Source organism: Saccostrea echinata, unplaced genomic scaffold (assembly GCF_033153115.1).
Source record: "Saccostrea echinata isolate AGI-Se365-2 ecotype Australia unplaced genomic scaffold, CSIRO_AGI_Sech_v1 ptg000033l, whole genome shotgun sequence".
In the NCBI taxonomy this organism is placed as follows: Eukaryota; Metazoa; Mollusca; class Bivalvia; order Ostreida; family Ostreidae; genus Saccostrea; species Saccostrea echinata.
In genome coordinates, this window is record NW_026889782.1 from 34,299,569 (window position 1) to 34,318,027 (window position 18,459).

The 18,459-nt window shown below is 32.4% G+C and overlaps 1 protein-coding gene and 1 long non-coding RNA gene across 2 annotated transcripts; both read right to left on the reverse strand.

Annotated features, from left to right (window-relative positions):
* Positions 1–8,204: 8,204 nt before the first annotated feature.
* On the reverse strand, positions 8,205–11,638 carry LOC133199233 (ficolin-2-like). The gene is made up of 6 exons (XM_061335082.1): positions 10,930–11,638; positions 10,694–10,830; positions 10,485–10,581; positions 10,114–10,281; positions 8,777–9,036; positions 8,205–8,536 (listed from the first exon to the last, which is right to left on the reverse strand). The coding sequence occupies exons 2-5, from the start codon at positions 10,718–10,720 to the stop codon at positions 8,777–8,779; spliced, it is 552 nt and encodes a 183-aa protein (XP_061191066.1). The 5' UTR covers positions 10,721–10,830; positions 10,930–11,638; the 3' UTR covers positions 8,205–8,536.
* Positions 11,639–13,812: 2,174 nt separating this feature from the next.
* LOC133198879 (uncharacterized) lies at positions 13,813–16,222 on the reverse strand. The gene is made up of 3 exons (XR_009722644.1): positions 16,167–16,222; positions 15,103–15,185; positions 13,813–14,664 (listed from the first exon to the last, which is right to left on the reverse strand). It is a non-coding gene; the product is annotated as an uncharacterized LOC133198879 (long non-coding RNA).
* Positions 16,223–18,459: the final 2,237 nt, after the last annotated feature.

Here is an 18,459-nt window from a genome sequence, read left to right on the forward strand (position 1 = left end):
AGCACTGATTAAGTAACCAATCTAGGGGGAAAGGAGGGTATTAATCATATTGAATGGCAAACATATAAAGTTCGGTGAAGAAAGAATTTTTTTTTCTATAACTATAGAATTAACATATTATAGTAGAGAAAATTCTGTACTGCAGTACATTTCAGATATATATTTCCTTTAACCACACTATCAATTTAATTCGATCCAAAGATAATAAATTAACAGGATATCCGCAGTACTATGTATAACTCTCAGAACTAGTTCTATCATATTTTCTGTAGTAATTGAAAAAAAACGTGTTAGAAATAAATATTTTCGTAATTTTTCTGCGTAATTATTTGACTTGGATAATTATACCATCATTAACGATTTGCCGTCTTTAACAATACAACAAAATGTTGCAGTGCTTGAAGTATTTGCACATTGCCCTTAGTTAAATTTAATATTTCTCCTTCCCTACAAAAAGATAAGTCCTTTCACTTCGGAGTTCCGAATGACAATGAAAACTGAACGATAGGTGAACGCTGAACGCAAGGTGAACGCAAAGTGAACAGAACGAAGAGCGAACGCTGAACGCTTTGTGAACGGTTAACGAGCGCACGGTGAACGATGAACGCAAAACTGTGAACGGAGAGCGAACGGTGAACGAACGGTGAACGCACGCTGAACGAACGGTGAGCGAACGGAAAAATGGGAAAGTAGAACGTTTCAGGGACTGTACATTATAGGTAATATATAATAATAATGTTTTTTTTTTATAATCAGGAGGAGAAGATCCCTGTAAAACGCTATTTTTTCCTAATAAACGCCCCTAAAAATAATTTATAAATTCCTTATCTGCTGAAAGGTTCTGAAGTTTTATATGTTTTCCTTATGAAATATTTTCAAATAATTCTTCTATAAATTGATCGTAGGAGCTTTTAAAAATATCAGTGGGGCATAGTTATAAAAATTATTCTTAAAAAAATCAAATAAACCCTCTTTAAGATTAAAAAAGGTCAATTCCATACCACTGCAGCCTCCCCGAGAGTGAGAACAATAGGGACAGTAATTATCAGTAAATGTCAGCACTTGTCTAAGTTTTTCAGCAGGGACAGTAAACGGGTCAGTAATTGTCTAAGTTTATCAGCACCGACTAAGATTGTCAGCACTTTCCTAAGTTTATCAGCACAGGCAGTAAAAAGGTCAGTAATTGTCTAAGTTTTGCAGTAAAGACAGCACATTGTCAGTAATTATCTAAGTTTGTCAGTAAAATATGGGAATGTCAGTACGTTTCTGACTTAGTAGTGTATGGATTGGTTCAGAATATGGTCGCCAGATTTCCTTTGGAAAATGCACTCTGCAATCTGTCTATTGCATCAGCCAAGAGGAAAGCATTGAAGTGGAACTTCGGTCAAAGATAGTAAAGGAGGACGCTGTTTAAAAAAATAAAGTGTTACGGGAGAAAAAGAAATCTTATTCCTTTAACAGGGAAAGAAAGATGTGAGAGTTTTCTTTAATGTTTTTCTATACTTTTATATGTTTAGAAGGTGTAATATTATGTAGCTTTTCCAGTTTACATGGTATTTAAATAAAAAGGATCGTTTGTAATATAAAAACATTATATTATTGATATTCTTTGAGATGAAATTTACTCCGGAGAGTCTTTTTGTCATCAAGATGTAATGAATGCTTTTTCTGAAGAAAAGAGAAGATATATACAGTATGAGTATGTTTTATGAGAGGAAATTTACCTTGAAAAGTTATTCTGTTTTTCAGAAAGAGATGTTCGTTTATTTTCTGTGAATTATATACACTATATCAGTGATTTTCCGGGGGGGGGGGGATTTCTGCCGTAAATTATTGCTATCATCAAGTTGCAACGTTTGTTTATACTTTGAATAATTTATACTGTATCATTGAAATACCCTTTAAAGGAAATTTACCCCGTACATACTTGTTATTTGAAAAGGTTAATGTTTGATTTTTCTAAGTTTCTAAGTATGAAATAAACTGTATCAGTAATATTTTTGAGAGGTAATCTACCCCGTAGAGTTTTACTACCTCCAAGATATTGCGAAGCATAAATTCTGTATAAGTAATATTCTTTGGGGGAAATTTACCCCATGAAGTCTTGCTTTCAAAAAGATGGTTGCTCCTGCTTTGAAAAACTGTATATAAGTTGTGTCAATGTCATTTTGAGATGAAATTTATTCTGTAGATTGTTGCTACCTTAAAAAAGTTTGCGAGTCATAAATACTGTATCAGTGATTTTCTTGGGGGGGGGGGGGTTACAACGTTAAGTCTTGCTATCATCAAGATGGTTGCTTTTGCTTTCAATCACTGTATATAAAGTATATCAATGTCATTTTAGAGGACAGTTACCATGAAATATATGGTGAAAACGAACAGTATTCAAGCTCAAAAGTCCATAAACAATACAAAATAGGAGCAGAGCAAACACGGACCTCCAAACATCAGAGGTGGGATCAGGTGCCATGTAGAGTTCTGCGATTTTGAAATTGTAATGTTTTCTATGAGTGAAAACTGTATCAGTAAAATTCTTGGGGGGGGGGGAGAATTAAACCTGTAAAGTTTTGCTATCTAAAGGATGGATGCTTTTTCTTTGAATTAATGTATGTAAACTGCATCGATGTCATTTTTTAGAGGCAATTTACCCTGTAGATTTTTTAAGATGTTGTGAATCATAAATACTATATCAGTGATTTTATTTTGGAGAAAATTAACCCCGTAAAAATTTGCTTTCATCAAGATGGATGCTTTTGCTTTGAGTTACTGTATATAAACTCAAAAAGACTCAAAAACAAAATATCAATGTCATCTTTGAGAGGATATTTACCTTGTAGAGTTCTGCGATTTTCTATGTGTGATGTTTGCTTTTTATAAGAGTAGTGAATACTGTATCAGTGATATTTTTTTAGGGGGATCTACCCCGTAAAATCTTGCTTTCGTCATGGTGGTTGCTCTTTTTCTGAATTATTGTAGGTAAACTGTATCAATGTCGTTTCTGAGAGTCAATTTACCCTGTAGATTTTACTAACTTTAAATTGTTGTGAATCATAAATAGTGTATCAGTGATTTTCTAATGGGGGGGGGGAGGGGGATTTAACCCATAAAGTCTTGCTATCATCAAGATGGTTATCTTTGCTTTGAATTACTATAAATAAACCATAGCTCTGTTATTTTTGATAGGAAATTGACCCTGTAGAGTTTTGCAATTTTCTAAGTGTAATTTTTTTCTATGAGTAGTAAATACTGTATCAGTGATATTCTTTGATGGGACATTTACCCCGTAAAATCTTGCTATCAGGAAGAGGTTAAGTTTGCTTTTGTTGCGAATAATAAATACTGTATCAATGATTTTCTTTTGAAGGAAATTTACCCCATAGAACCTTGCCATCCTTTAATTGTACATAATGCTGATTTTTCACAATCTTACCAATAAATATCTTATAAAGATGCATTTTTTTTGTAAGATTTTGTCAATACCTAATTAAGGGGAAAAATCTTAAAATAGAAAAAAAAAGATTTTCTGTTTTGACCTTGTAATGCGTTTTGTCCATATTTTCTCTTAAATTAATTTGTAAAAAACATGTGCGCAAATTTAATATTCGATACTTTTATCCACGTTTATCAATTACATTGTGAATTAATAAAGTATCACTTTCTTAAAATAACTCCATTCTGTTTAGCTAATGCACTCATTCGTTGAAAAAAAGAGTTAGTGCTTTATTAGCAAGTTGTAATGGTCTTGTTATGGTATTAACAAAACCAATGTCATTAACTCTTTTTTTGTCAGGATAATACTTTTCGAATGAAAATAATATACTTTGCGTGCCTAGTAAAGTCTTAGTGCAATTTTGTTTTTCTTCGAAGTTTGTGCAGATTACAATAAACAAGGTGTAAAAATGTCTAATTATAGACACATTCCTAATGCAAAGATATGTACTCAAACGATAAAATGATTTCTTTGGTTGTAGTACGGGAATAAATGTTGCAGCTTTCCAGAAAGAAATGCATAACCCGCGTAAGCGCGTAATGCAATTTGTTTTCTGCAATGGCTGCAACGTTAATTCCCGTACTAACAAACAAAGAAAGACATTTTATTGTTTTTATTTATGTTGTTCAAATAATCAGTTAAAGTAGAATTAAGTAGATGAAATTTTGTATTATTGGTATGTACCTCATTGTATGTTTCATTGATGGAACAGCCACTACTCAAGAAACTGTAGAGGTGATATGCTTAGCGGTGTTTACTGTGCGATAAATGACATTGGTTTTCTTAAGAAATAAAGGAGATAATATTCAGTGGATGTAAATGTAGCAAAATGACTCGTATCTTTTTTTTTTTTTTTAAATGAAACATGCATCATTCAGAATATTTTCTCGTTATATTTTGCGACTGCCAAAAAATCATTTTCTAAAGATCTATATATACAGCCATACTCCAAAAGATAACACAGAAAGAAACTACGCCACTCAGACAACTGATGTTGGTTCATTAAAGGGTCCAGAAAGGTGGCTGAATTGTAGATCTCTACCATACGGTTACCTTTCAATAGACTTTCATTTACCTAGCAATTAACTAAATGGCATAGTTCAATCTAATAAAAAGTTTGACAATGAGCACACGGCGGGTGTGACCGGTCAGCAGGAGAAGCTCACTCCTCCATGGCACCTTATTTCACCTCTGATGTCTTAGAGGTCCGTGTTTGCTTTGCAATTATTTTGTAATATTTAGTGGATTTTTAGTGGACTTTTGAGCTCGAATACTATTCGTTATCTCCACTTATTTCATCATAAAATTACTTAATTATCTGTCCTTGACATATGTTTCGTGTCATTGACAGTATCTTGTACATGAAAGATTCCTCTAGGTTCCCTTCCACATCAGCGAGCTAACCTTACCACGCCACCTGGATTTTCCATAAAATGTTCGTCACTTCCGGGGCGGGAATGCATGCATTAGCAGAGATCTTCGTACCGAAGTTCACGATCCTCGGGGTTTATGAAGGACTTATTCACACTGTAGACCGGATGGATGATTTTTACTCATGGCTGGTAAAATTATATGAGGAATCATCCAAAATCAAGTACAATACCTTATCCACACACAGGACATTCTATATTATACTCCGATATACAATGTTTGAAAAAAGAACGTTTTAAAGGAGAACACCTTAAAGTTTGAGATCATAAAGTTAAAATTACTACAACAGAATCATTATTGAAGTTTAATCTATAATAAATCATTTGTATCGAAGATTCTAATGTTTTGATCCATATGATGATTTGTTAAAGAAAAGTCAGTACAATATATGAATGTTGAACTTATGTTAAAATTATCAGTTAAAAAAAGTAATTTTTGAGAATTCTCAAAAATTAAATTCATTTCTCATATTTACACTATTTTCTAATGACTTACCACAAATTTTTGTCATTCAACGATCATTTCTGGAAGAAAAAAATTGCACTATATTTTTTTATTTCAATTACTTCACAATGGAAATATTCTAACTCATCCCACGGTAGTTCATGAGAATAGGAACTTTTTCTAATTTGCAAAGTATCTTAAGGAAAAAAATTTGGAAATGAAAATAATTTAGATGTTAACGTTCTGAAAGTTTAAATAGTGTTAAATTCAATCGCATCTTCTCGAGCCTTTCCTGCAAGCTCGAAAAGGCACCTTAAATGTTCATGTATTTCATCATCGTATGTAAATATTTTATACACAATGGAGTCCCTTCTGATTTAAGATTTTTTTAATGGTAGATAAACAGGGGACCGATGGTACTTATAACATAGATGCAGTAGTAACTGGTTACGATTTGTGAACTCTCCCGCCAAATATCAGCAAGAAAATGTCATCCCTATAACGTGCGAGGGCATCATCATCTGCTTATGCTTACATGTATCAGAAAATTGTACTTTTTACCTAGGTCGCAAATGGGATACTTTCCCTTTGAACATCTGTTGGTTTTCGATACATAAGTTCAATTTTATCGATTTATAAGTTTATAAGGATATGGGTGTAGAACAGCAAACAAATTATATAAATGGAGTTTAGAACGTTTATATTTTATGACACAGATATCGGTATTTCGATAATGATAGTATTTTCTTTCCTTTTTTCTGCAGAAATTGATCTCAATGGCTCTTTTGCATTCCGTGCCAATGTTTTGACATTTGACGACAATGAAAGACTAATTTTTGATAAAAATGTAGACAGAATGTACAACGTGGCGTCTCGTTATCTTTGCACTTCTTCATGGAAACTTACACTTAGATATCTTCTTTTCAAAGAAAAAAAAAACTTAACACCAAGTGTTATTATTAATTTTATGGAACCGTAATCGAAGACTCGGGGACATATATTTTTTTGCTCTGACCGTCGGTCTGTCAGGCTGTATGTCTGTTGGTCAGTTTATCTGTTTGTCTGTTAGTCCGTAAAAATTTTAACCTTACCCATAACTTTTGATTCGTTTGAGGTATGGCTTTTATTTCTTTCAGGTGAATTCCGTGTGAAAAGACCTTTCCTAGGGTAAATATATATATATATATATATATATATATGTTTGACATTTTGACCTTGATCTTGGAGTTTTACTACTTAAAAAAAATAACCTTGGACATATATATTGAACAGTTAAATCAGGTAATTGTATGCTCAAAATGTTCATTTCTTTTGACAAGACATTCTCTTGGGTACCAACAATATGGACCCTTTGACCCTGACCTTATGAGTTTTACCTACATTTGAAAAATTTTAACCTTGGCTAAACCTTTTTGAATGGTTAGTGCTAGGGCTGTAACATTACTTAGTTTCATTCTTGTTGCAAAAGCTTTCCTCGGGAACCAACAATTTTGACCTTTTGATCTTGATCTCAGAGTTTCACCTACGTTTGAAAAATCTTCATCTCGGCAATAACTTTTGAATTGTTGATTCGATGACTTTCATATTTCACCAGTGTATCTTTTGTGCTTCTTTGGATTTTATTTATTTTGACCCTTTGGTTTGACCCACTTTTGATTTTTTTTTTACTTTGGGCATAATAATTAAATAGTTGGTACTTTTATGGCTTTTGTATTTCACAGTTGTATTCATTGTGACGATGTCTTTTGGGGGGTTGGGGGTTCGGGGTGGGGGTATCAAGAATTATGATCTCTTGACCTCGACCTTGGAGTTTGACTTGCAAATGACAACCTTCACTATAAGCTGCCATTCGGGGGCATCAGTGTTTCAAAAGCACATCTTTCTTTTTTTTTTTTAAATATCATTTTCTATTTATTTATTTATTTTTTTTATTTTTTTTTTGGCTTTATTGGACTACAAGTACCAAATTGTAGTCTTTATTTATTTATTTATTTATTATTATTATTATTATTATTATTATTATTATTTTTTTTTTTTGGAAATATTTATCATAGGCCATACACCGCATAACAGAGATTGACTTGTCTTAACACAGATATCTCTTTGTGCTTCTCCCGAAAAAAAAATGACAGTGTCAATCTAAGTCTTCGATGACGGATATTATACATACACAAGAGGTGAAATTAATTTTTTTTAAATGATTGTTTGTAGCAATAAGTGATCTTAATCTTTAGAAAACATGATAACTTGACCTTTTACTTGACGTACTTACAAGAAATTTGTAGGAACTGTCAGGTGCACGAAAAAAGCAACATTGTGTTTCTTGGGACACGTACAAATTTAAGGCATATAAATATTTTAATGGTGCAAATTTAATTTGTGGAAGGGTATTTCAGGTAACAGTGACGTTAAATATTAATCTTAATTTTTTTCTGCAAAATTATAAATAACAAGAGCTTGCATCAAAACAAATATTGCTAAGTGTATTAATGAATTATATTTGCCCATCCTTTCAAAATACTGCACGGAGGGCACAAGATGGGGGATCTCTCTTTAGAGAAACTTAGTCTTGGAGATATTGTACTACAAAATATGAACATCAAATGCACCTGATTATGTTATAAAATATCTTTAATACAATGAAACCTGTTTTATCCAACATACACTGGGAGAAAAATAAACATTATGTAGGTTTTCACAGTGTAAAGATCATGGAAATTAGTAGAAATGAGAATGAAATTTAATGTCGGAATTCACAGATTGTACAGGTGTCGGAGAAAACAGTTTCCACTGTAATACGTTTAACATAGACCAATCTTTATCCTAACTATCCGTCCAGGCATCTTCATGTGGCAGTGGTCGTAAATAAGAACGGAATATTTCTAATTTTCAATTTATTACAACATATATTATGCACAGATTTAACTGGGTACATTCGGTAAGGAAAATTAATAAAACTTTATTGCTTCAGCAAATAGTTCAACCACAAAACCCCCTCAAAATACAATCCTTTACAAGTTTTCTCTCCTAATATATATCATTATTAAAAAAAAAGAATGAATAGAATCCCATTATAAATTTAAAATAGGATCTTTTATCAGAAATGTTTTCTCTGACTGATTGGTGACCGTCGTCAATTTGAGGCCTGATCTCTCAATTTTGAATGTTCATCTGTTGAGAAAAAATTAAAAGTATCAAAAATGTTTAAGAAAAATAAAAGAGTATATTTTATAAAAAAAAAATAAAATAATTAAATAATGTTTTATAATAAAAAAAAAAATAATTAAATAATGTTTAAGGCAAATAAAAGGGCATGTTTTATATCTCGTACAAATTTTCTAATAACCGTTTAAAATGTTCAAGGAAATACCAAATATTAAAAACGGGTTTTTAAGATTCAGTGTTGTTTACCTAGTGACGTTTGATTAACATCATGGTCTCCCTTATAGCTGATCCACTCTCTACTGTAGGCCACCAAGGATTGTGCCATTCTGCCAGCAACCATGGCCCATTAAGGAAGGCCCAGTGACAGTTGTTAAACCACCAGCCTCCTCTAACATAACTGAGAGCAGCACAGTTACATTCACATCTGTCGTTATCTCTGTCTGGTGTACTGAAGTACATCTCTGACAGATCAGCGCCAGAATTTCCTGTGTTTAACATGCTGTCACCTGTAAAATAAGAAAAATAACTTATATTCAAAGCTTAATTCATTTCAAGGCATTTCATTGTCAATATCTTAAATGATTAAAATAAATTATACAAACCCAACACAAGATTTCAAATAAGTTACATGAACTTTGAAATAATTTAAATAGACTTTTTTTACATAACAAAGGATGTCAAACAAGTTACAAGGACTCTGAAATGATTAAGATGAATTGTGCACACCTAGCACAGGATTCAAATAAATTACATAAACTTTCTAATAGCTTTATATCACATGTTATGTAGATTGATATTACTAATAAGGTGTATTCCCATTATTTGTTAAAAATATTTCTTAAAATTTAACGAATTTTACTCGACTCAAAACAATATTCCCCTACCTTGAGTCAAAGAGCCAACAAATAGGAATACTTCAAAATGACGTACACAATAACATTTCATCCTTTCTATTGTTGCTTATCTTTTGCTATATCTATTACTTATTTCTATAACATATCCACATAATCATATCCCATTCTCTGATAGTAGCTTATTGAGCCTAGTGACACCAAATAGAGAAAAGGTAATGTAAAAGCAATGGTTTTATGGTGAAGAATGTGAGACATACAAAATATATTGGCTGATAAAAATCTTTAAAACAACTGGTAATTATTTATTCAAAAACAATATCTGTAGCATGAAATATGTAAAATTATTGTTTTTTTTTTCAAAGTAATATGTGGTTTTCTCAGACCATATTTCCATTTATACCTAGTATTGTAGCTTCACGGAAAAATTGAAAGGTGTGACCATTATTTATAAATAACGTACTCTGAAAATACTTTGACGTTATCTAAAAAAAAGAATCATTCTTATAAAAGGGGGGGGGGTATTTTCAAGGAAAAGAAACAGAAGACACATACTTTTGCTGATGGAAGACATGACATTACATTAAAATTGCCATAGCCCCCCTTTTTTTACATAAAACTTCTCATTTCTTTTCGAATTCTCTCCCTCTCCTTTTCCCTCTGTCTCTCCTTCTCTCACTCTCTATCTCTCTCACTTTCTTTGTATTGTCACACATTTTTCCTATTACTAACCTAAGCTTCCGGTAGCTGGCCCTCCAAGAAAAAGTTTGTAGTTGTCCGTTTCATCAGAAATGGAAAACTGGTGATATAGTTCATACAAAGTTTGACCATTTCTTAATGTAATAGAGACGTAGAGAGATGAGTTGCTTCCCTTGGTAAGCTGGTGTATGACGTCATTCCCTTCAATACGTTAATATAAGAGTGTATTAGTTATTGAAAAAAATTAAATACGTGACATGGTAAACAAAGTAAATAGTCATACAAATTTAACAAGATATTAATTGCAGAAAGTGTATTTGCAAAAAATCCCATTCCTTAAAATAAACACAGATGCAAATAAGTAGATATTTTTTAAATATAAACAGAAGTAAAAAAGCATTTACCTATCCAGTGGGAGTCTTTAGGGGTTCCAAACCCATTTTTGTATTCCTTCCACGTTTTGTAAAAACTCTCGGATCCACTCACCCGTTTCTGGATTGCCTACAGGTTATCAACAGAAAATAAATATCTTGAAGTCTGACGATCTTTTTTTTTTGTTTTGTTTTACTCGTAATTTCAGAGAGAGAGAGAGATCGAGAGAGAGAGATCTTACTGTCCATCCTCCGCCTTCAGTTTCCATATCACAGTACAAGCTGACCTGGGTCTCGTTATTGAAGGGATGTATTTCATAAACACCAGACTGTGTCTGTCCTTGTAGATAATGGTCCTTACAATCCTTTATTTTTGAACCTTAAAAAAATGACACATAATATAAATACATACATACACACAGACACATATACAGAGAGAGAGAGAGAGAGAGAGAGAGAGAGAGAGAGAGAGGAATACCTTTCTTCACGGTTTGCGATGTTTCTATTAAACTTCTGCTCAGTTTCTTGAATCTTGTTCACGCAATTCAGTGCAATCTTCTTGTTTTCTCTTCTTTGTTCCCGACTCAAAGAATTCACCTGTGTTGTCAATGTTTCTACACTCTGCTGTAAAGCGTTACTCTTATTTATTTCAACCTGTCTTTCCAAAATTTCTATTTTCTCTGCTAAAACTTTGTTCTCTCTTCTAAGAGTATCAACTTGTCTTTTTAATATTTCTGCTTTCTGCGCTACGGTCTTGTCCTGCCTGAGAGAATCAACCTGCCTTTCAATGTATTTAACGCCTGCTGTAGAGAGGAGGACATCGTTTCTGTAGACGCCATGTTTCGCCTCAAAAAACTAACGTCGTCCACTACTGTCTTTAAATCCTTGACCACGGCTAAACGGATGAGAGTTTCCTGGTTGATGATCTGTCGAAGAACGTCGATTTCTTGATGTCACGTCTTTCATTGATCAAAGCCGTAGAGTTCGGATCATACGTACCGGTTAACAAGGACCCCGTTCTGACTTGTGGTATTGACATGAAAAGCATTAAAGGAATGGAAAACATCATTCTTTTATTTTTGAGGTGAATTTACCAGAACAGAACAATGTTGTGTCTCAGTCAGAAATTTTATACGGTATATATAGAGTCGGTTGGGGATTTCCCCAATCAGAAGATGTCATACGGTGTATAAAGAGTTGTTTCTGGATTTCTCAGAATTAGAGGGATGAAAAAACAAGAACGTGATGAAGTATAACAGGAATCACTTACACTGTGACAAAAGATAACATAATTATCTCACAGAAATATTTCTGATTATGTCATTAAGGTGTTTTTAGACAAAATGATAACAGAGCCAGAATTACTCTGGCAATTGAACCACTTTGCCGTCCTCTGTAGATAATAGAAGCAAAGGAATTTTTTACGACCACATGCTTATTATTTACTTCCCACAAAGAAATGTAATTTATTTCTGGAAAATAGTAAGAGAGAACATCAGAAACTGAAACCAATACATATAGCAATTTCTGCTATTTTATCTATAACAACAAGGATTGTGAGTTTCTATTGCTAACTTGACCCTCCTATGCATATCCTGCCCGTTCTATTTCTAATATATCACCTGATTAGAGTTTTTTTTTTAATGGGGGGAGGGGGTAAATGAATATGGATATGAAATGATAATTTTGACAATAAATTTGAAATCTATATCTAATTATTGAAAGTTACATTTTTTAACTCAAACTGAAAGTTCTTACCTTACCCTTGAAAAATCAATGAATTTAATGAGCATGCCAGGTTATGTTTTCCAACTGAACACATAAAGTAAACAACAAAATTTGACAAATATGATAATAATTTTAAACGGTATTTGAGGATTTGCTTATTTTTCTTACCAGTGTCGTTTGTTCATGTTCGATCTAAAATTAATGTATCCTATAAATCAGATATTTCTATCACTTTTCTATAATAATTATTGCACACATAATGAATCAAAATATTCTCTATCTTTGTTTTTGATTATCACAAAATTCATACGTATTTTTAAAGATATTAAATAAATGCACGAAGAATTTTTTTTTAATTTGAGTAAGAAAGAAATTAAAGTGCTTGCTTTAAAGACAGATGATACGAATAAAAAATGGATGCCTGGATTGGTACATATTTTTTTTTTTTACCAATTTTGGTTGTAAATGATTAGAATAATTAATTTCTAAAATATTAAGAAGTTCTTAACTTTCTATGATGTTCAAAATTTCACCTTTCTCCAACCATCCTTATTAATCTAAACAACTTTTTGTCGCCTAAAATCCAAATATTGTGAAACTTTGTATGAAATATAAAAATCTATGCGGTTAAACTTATTCATTTTACTTATATAAACATGACTTTAGTAATTATTTTCAGAATCTTCGATAAAAGTTTGTTTGTATCATCTGTCCTTAATATGATACGTACAATATTTCATCATACATTAGATGTAATTCAGAACACATTATAACACTGAACGTTTTGGAAAGATTTTACTTATTAGATGGCACAGTTATTTCTCTAGTGTGGACATTTCAAATAAGTAAAATACTGTTGCTCTCGCTTATTTTTGAAAATGACGCAGCACTGTTAAAGCAGGTTTTGAAGAAATCAGCGGAATATAGAAGGGCATTAAAAGATACATTTCAAACTGATTTTTTTGGCAAAGCTAATATTATATTACATAAATTTCATTCTATTTGTAAGGACATAGTTAAATTCCATTCTGTAGTAAATTTAGCTTGGTCACCTAATTTGACGGTCACGAGAGAAACGCACATAATGTGTACTGCATGGAGGTCATAAATAAATATCAATATCGCAAAGTCATACCCTCATTCAAAGTCAAATTTCAATTCATAAATTGTTTCTATACATCTTGTGCTTTCTATAAAAAGCTGCTTTATCTAGAATTTGCATTTTATTACTTAAGGTATGTCACTCGTGAAATTAGTTATATCAAGGATTTTTTGAGAAATATACTTTAGAAAAGTACTCAAATAGCACTACTCAAAATCGCAAAGAAAATGGGGGTCCATGTGCATCTTAATGATCTACGGTTCAATTAAGTTGACCTTTTTTATTTAAATTGTAACTCTTTGGTTAATCACTTTAATCTTTATCATATTTTATCAGATGTAATTATGGCATTAAATATAATCTTATTTTACGTAAAATAGTTTGAATAATATTTATCATTGAGCAAATCATGCAAACTATTACACATTATTATTTTATATATGTTCATTAAGTAATGATATCAATTTCACGCAAGCAGCAGCAGATTTCAGGTTAAGGAACACTTCTATCTATATTTAAATATTGGTCAAGATCTATTTAGTTTATGCCCTTGCACTAGAGCGATTTATTGAGGCTTCTTGATGTTCAACATGCATTTCCTTTACACAAAACAGGGGATAATAAATTCAATACAGTTTGTCGATAAAAATTTAATAATGGTATTTAATAAATGTTACACAAACGAAAAAGGAACTAATGCTTTATACCTATAATATTACCAGCCTGACGTCATGTCGACAAGTGCATTGCGAACAGTGACCTGTTTTTATCTTGCTGTGTTGAATTTAATTAGCCAGATAAATTGCGGTGGTAAGTTTTGATGTAGATTCATACTCCTATACAGTTCAAACAAGCAGATAATTACATTTTATGATATTATTATTTTTGCATGATGTCACAGTAAGCATTTTCTGTATAAATTAGTCCACGCCTCCTTTATGTAGTCTTAATGCTGAATGAATATAATATACTATCGTTAGTAGATTTCATACAACTTCTTTCAAATGCCATAAATTGTTAAAACTCTTGAAGTGTTTTACAAATATAAATGCAGGTCATATCAAGGGTTATATCATAAAAAATTATGGTGCAATTCATCTTTTATTATGAAAAATATTTTTTTTGGCCCACATAATATTCCAGGATACAGAATAATTTGCTTTTCAACCCCGTTGTAAGCTTTTTGCACGTGAAAGGTGTTTAGACCAAGAAGAATCAGTTCTACAATCCCCTGGTCTTGACCAGATTGACCCAAGTTATTTATGTTATATAGTCCATTACTTCTCGAAATGACGCTTCAGTTTGAATGTACTCTTCCAGTGATTAACACCTTTCCTGTTTATTGCGCATCACAGGTTATGGAAAGTGATCCTGTTACCCATCCTGTAAAATTAAGACAACCAGACACAATCAAGCTGACCACTCTTTATTATACCCCCGCTCTAATTAATTATAAATACTAAAGATACACAAATCAGTGTAATAACTATTATTATTGACATTACTATTACAGTATAAAATAGCTTGTAAATAAACTGAGCCATCTGAAAATGTTACGCAATTTACAAAAATCGCCCAAGTTTACTTATATATCTTACCTGTATGAATGTAACCAGAAAGAAGCACAATCCAGCTATAACCATTTGTTGGCTGTCTCTATCTGAGCCACATTTATATCTGTACTTACCCTAACATATTTATATTTTTCCGTCCTCAAACACTCTTTACTTTTTTAATTGCATTTTAAAATTTCATAGTGAACCTTTTGCATATTTTTATTTACATTTTATTCAGTGAAGATAATTTATACAAATGCATGACCTCTGGTCTCTCGCATCAATTTCTTTGATTTGTTAATCCCTCGTTTCCTGAGCAAACCAGTATCTTATCAAGAAGTTCTCAATCTACAAACAAATAGAAAACACCATCAAACTTACTATTAGCAGTGAGAATCCTACACTCATGCCAAGCATCTGTTTTCTTCTATTTTTATCCTAAGTGATTGACTTAACAGTAATGACGATGTTATACGCTTTCCCTGAGATTCGCAAATTCCACAACTTTCTATTATTTATTTTTATGCATTTGTTATGATAAATCCCACCACTAACACCATTCTTGTCCTCAAGATTTGGTAAACATGTTTTCCTTGAGATCTTACATGATATCTCTTTATTTTCAGATGGTTTATACACACAACCAAATGTCCAACATAAAATTATACATGCACAGGAAGAAAATATGTTATACACAATACAGATTTTTACATTGTATGATATTATGAATTGATATTGCACAATGTAACTGTAAGCATTCCCTGTATGAATTATGCCACGCCTCCTTTATGTAGAATTAACGGTGCTGTGAACTGCTGAATGAATATAATATCGTTAGTAGATTTAATAAAATTTCTTTCAAATTCCATTAATAATTAAAAACCTTGCAGTATTTTACAATAATAAATGTAGGTGATATAAAAGCTTATAATAATAAATAGCTGACACGTGGAGGCCATGCACCTGCCTTCACTGCTATTAAAAGTTACTTCTTTTTTTAGTGTAGAAAGAAGAAAAGAAGCAAACACAGACCTCTAACACATTAGAGGTGGGATCAGGTGCCATAGAAGAGTGAGTACCCCAGCCGACCAGTCACACCCGCCGTGTGCTCCTGGCCATGATCGGGAAGTAACGGAAAAATCCGTCAACAATTCAATGTGTAAATAAAGGCCCAACAATTAGTATGAAAAACGTCAGTCAGCCTTTTACTTAATGATAGACTGTATTTCTTGACGAGGTCATTGTATCGACCATAGATCTTACCACGTGATGACTTTAAACGAGAACATTGATATTCTTGTTTCATCAACTTGTTTGTCAATAACTTACCTCGTTTTAGAAGTTGTTCATACATAGATCATTCTCTTGCGTATAGCATTAACTGAGAGATAGAAACCCCGTATGCAGGTGATAAGGGTATTTTGCTGCATAAGTTGAATACTAACTTGAACAATAAAAGCCGTCGCTGCGTGGCGCAGTGAGACGGATGAAGGAGTTGATACATACGTCATGGACTCGAAGAAGTTGGTTGTGAACGCCCTTGCTACTGTCCGTGTTTAAACTTGTGCATATCTTTAGATATTTTGCATCGATCAAATTTCCTTTGTCGATATCGACGATATCGTATCAATAACGAATCACTTAGAATACTCTGATTGTTCGTGGCTAAATTAAAAATAATGTACATTTGCCCTCTCCCGACTCAAGGTGAAAAAACTAGGTCGGTAGATAGGTGAGAAATTTTTTTCCTAGAAAATTTCAAAATCTATCATCCGGAATGCATAAAAAAAAATTGCTTCCTGGATATTAAAAAAAGTTTTGAGTTGGGCCATTTTTAGCCAGTCGGTCGGGAGAGGGCAACCAAACAATGATTTAAAGATGACCTGGAAAGTGTATTTTTGCACTTTATATCATTGTCTTTTTATTATAAACATGTTAAATTATATTCATTTTAAGTTTGTTCTACTGTCGATATTGTCATGATAGAGGACATTGATGTTTGCATTTTATACTCTGTTTATACTTGTAGGGTTGTTTGAATATTTCCAATTTACTTATCCTTCTGTCGATGTAGACAATATCGTATCAATATCAGAACACGATTGTCAGCAATTGCATTTTGTCTCACTTGATTCTGTTTCGTCCCTTTTCTTAGTTTATCATCCCGTTAATCGAACAGTATCTTTCTGTTGATAACTTATTATCAATATAGCTCGTGTTACATTGTTTTAGCATCTTACACTTATCAACTCAAATTCTATCATTATCCTCTACTCCGAAGTATGACAAGCCAATTTATTAACAAATTCATTTCAGTTAGGATATTTTTTTTTCGTCCTGTATGTAGTATTATTGCCTTGAAAAAGTAATGATTCCAAAAGAATTACAAAAATGCTCTTGTTCCCATCTGTAATGTTTTCAGAGGACCGTGTTTGCTCTACTCACAATGTGTATTGTTTAAGCTTGATGACAAAGCTTTATGATAAACATGATGACTTTAACTTTTTAATCGTCAACTTCCCTTACGTATGCAGCAATATACCTTTATCACCTGCATACGGGGTTTATATCTCTCCGTTGATTCGATACGCCAGAGCATGCTCTACGTATGAACAATTTCTAAAACGAGGTAAGTTATTGACAAACAAGTTGATGAAACAGGAATATCAGCAGTCTCGTTTAAAGTCATCATTTCGTAAGTTTTATGGGCGATACAATGGCCTTGTCAGCAAATACAAATTATCATTGAGTCAAATGCTGACTGACGTTTATCATACTAATTGTTAGGCCATTATTTATACACTGAATTGTCGACGAATTTTCCCGTTATTTCCGGATGATGACAAGGAGCACAGGGCGGGTGTGACCGGTCTGCAGGGGATGCTCACTCCGCAGTACAGTTAGGGTGCCAAATGGTAATATCGGCGATTTTTTTTAGATAGAAAATACATTCTTCACAAGGATGATCGTTTCTTTTTAGGACTTTACAATTATCGGACAAAAGCAATGTGGTTGAAAACTACATGTTGAGGATGATTAGATTGCTTATTTAGACTTGTCACGTGATGTAGCTGTCACGTGATTTTAGCAAATATACCTGAAGTATTGAGGTCATCTATAAATTCTAATATTGCAAGGGCATAACCAAGTTAAAAATCTATGTTTAACATATAATTATTTTCAACACTATTGTAGTTTGTGAAAAGTGCTGCGAGCCTATATAGATTCCACTATCTAATTGCTAAAATTACATTTGTTAGACCGTATGTTGAATATTTTGCTGGTCAAGTACATTATATATAGATATGATTAATTCATTTGCAAGATTTCAACAGGTTCGCAGCACTTTTCAAACATCTTCATACTTTTTGAGTTTATGTGTAAAAGCTTGTCATAATTCAATGAGGGTATGCCCTTGCAATATATCGATTTATTACGACTCTTCTATTACCCAACAATGAATCTGCATACAAATATACGACAGTATCGCTTGTCTAGGGAATGTACGGGAAGTATATGAATAAAATAATAAAATAGACATTGCATCCAAGTAAATGGCCTCTTATATATCTACAATTTATATTTTATTTAATTACAAAAAAACATTTTTCATTGCATAAAT

Coding starts and splice junctions, on each gene's coding strand:
- LOC133199233 (XM_061335082.1), bottom strand. CDS start 10,720: ATGGAAACTGAAGGCGGAGGATGGACA. Junction 10,582..10,693: donor CTGAAGGCGGAGGATGGACA/GTAAGATCTCTC, acceptor GATAACCTGTAG/GCAATCCAGAAACGGGTGAG. Junction 9,037..10,113: donor GCCAGCTACCGGAAGCTTAG/GTTAGTAATAGG, acceptor CTTATTTTACAG/GTGACAGCATGTTAAACACA.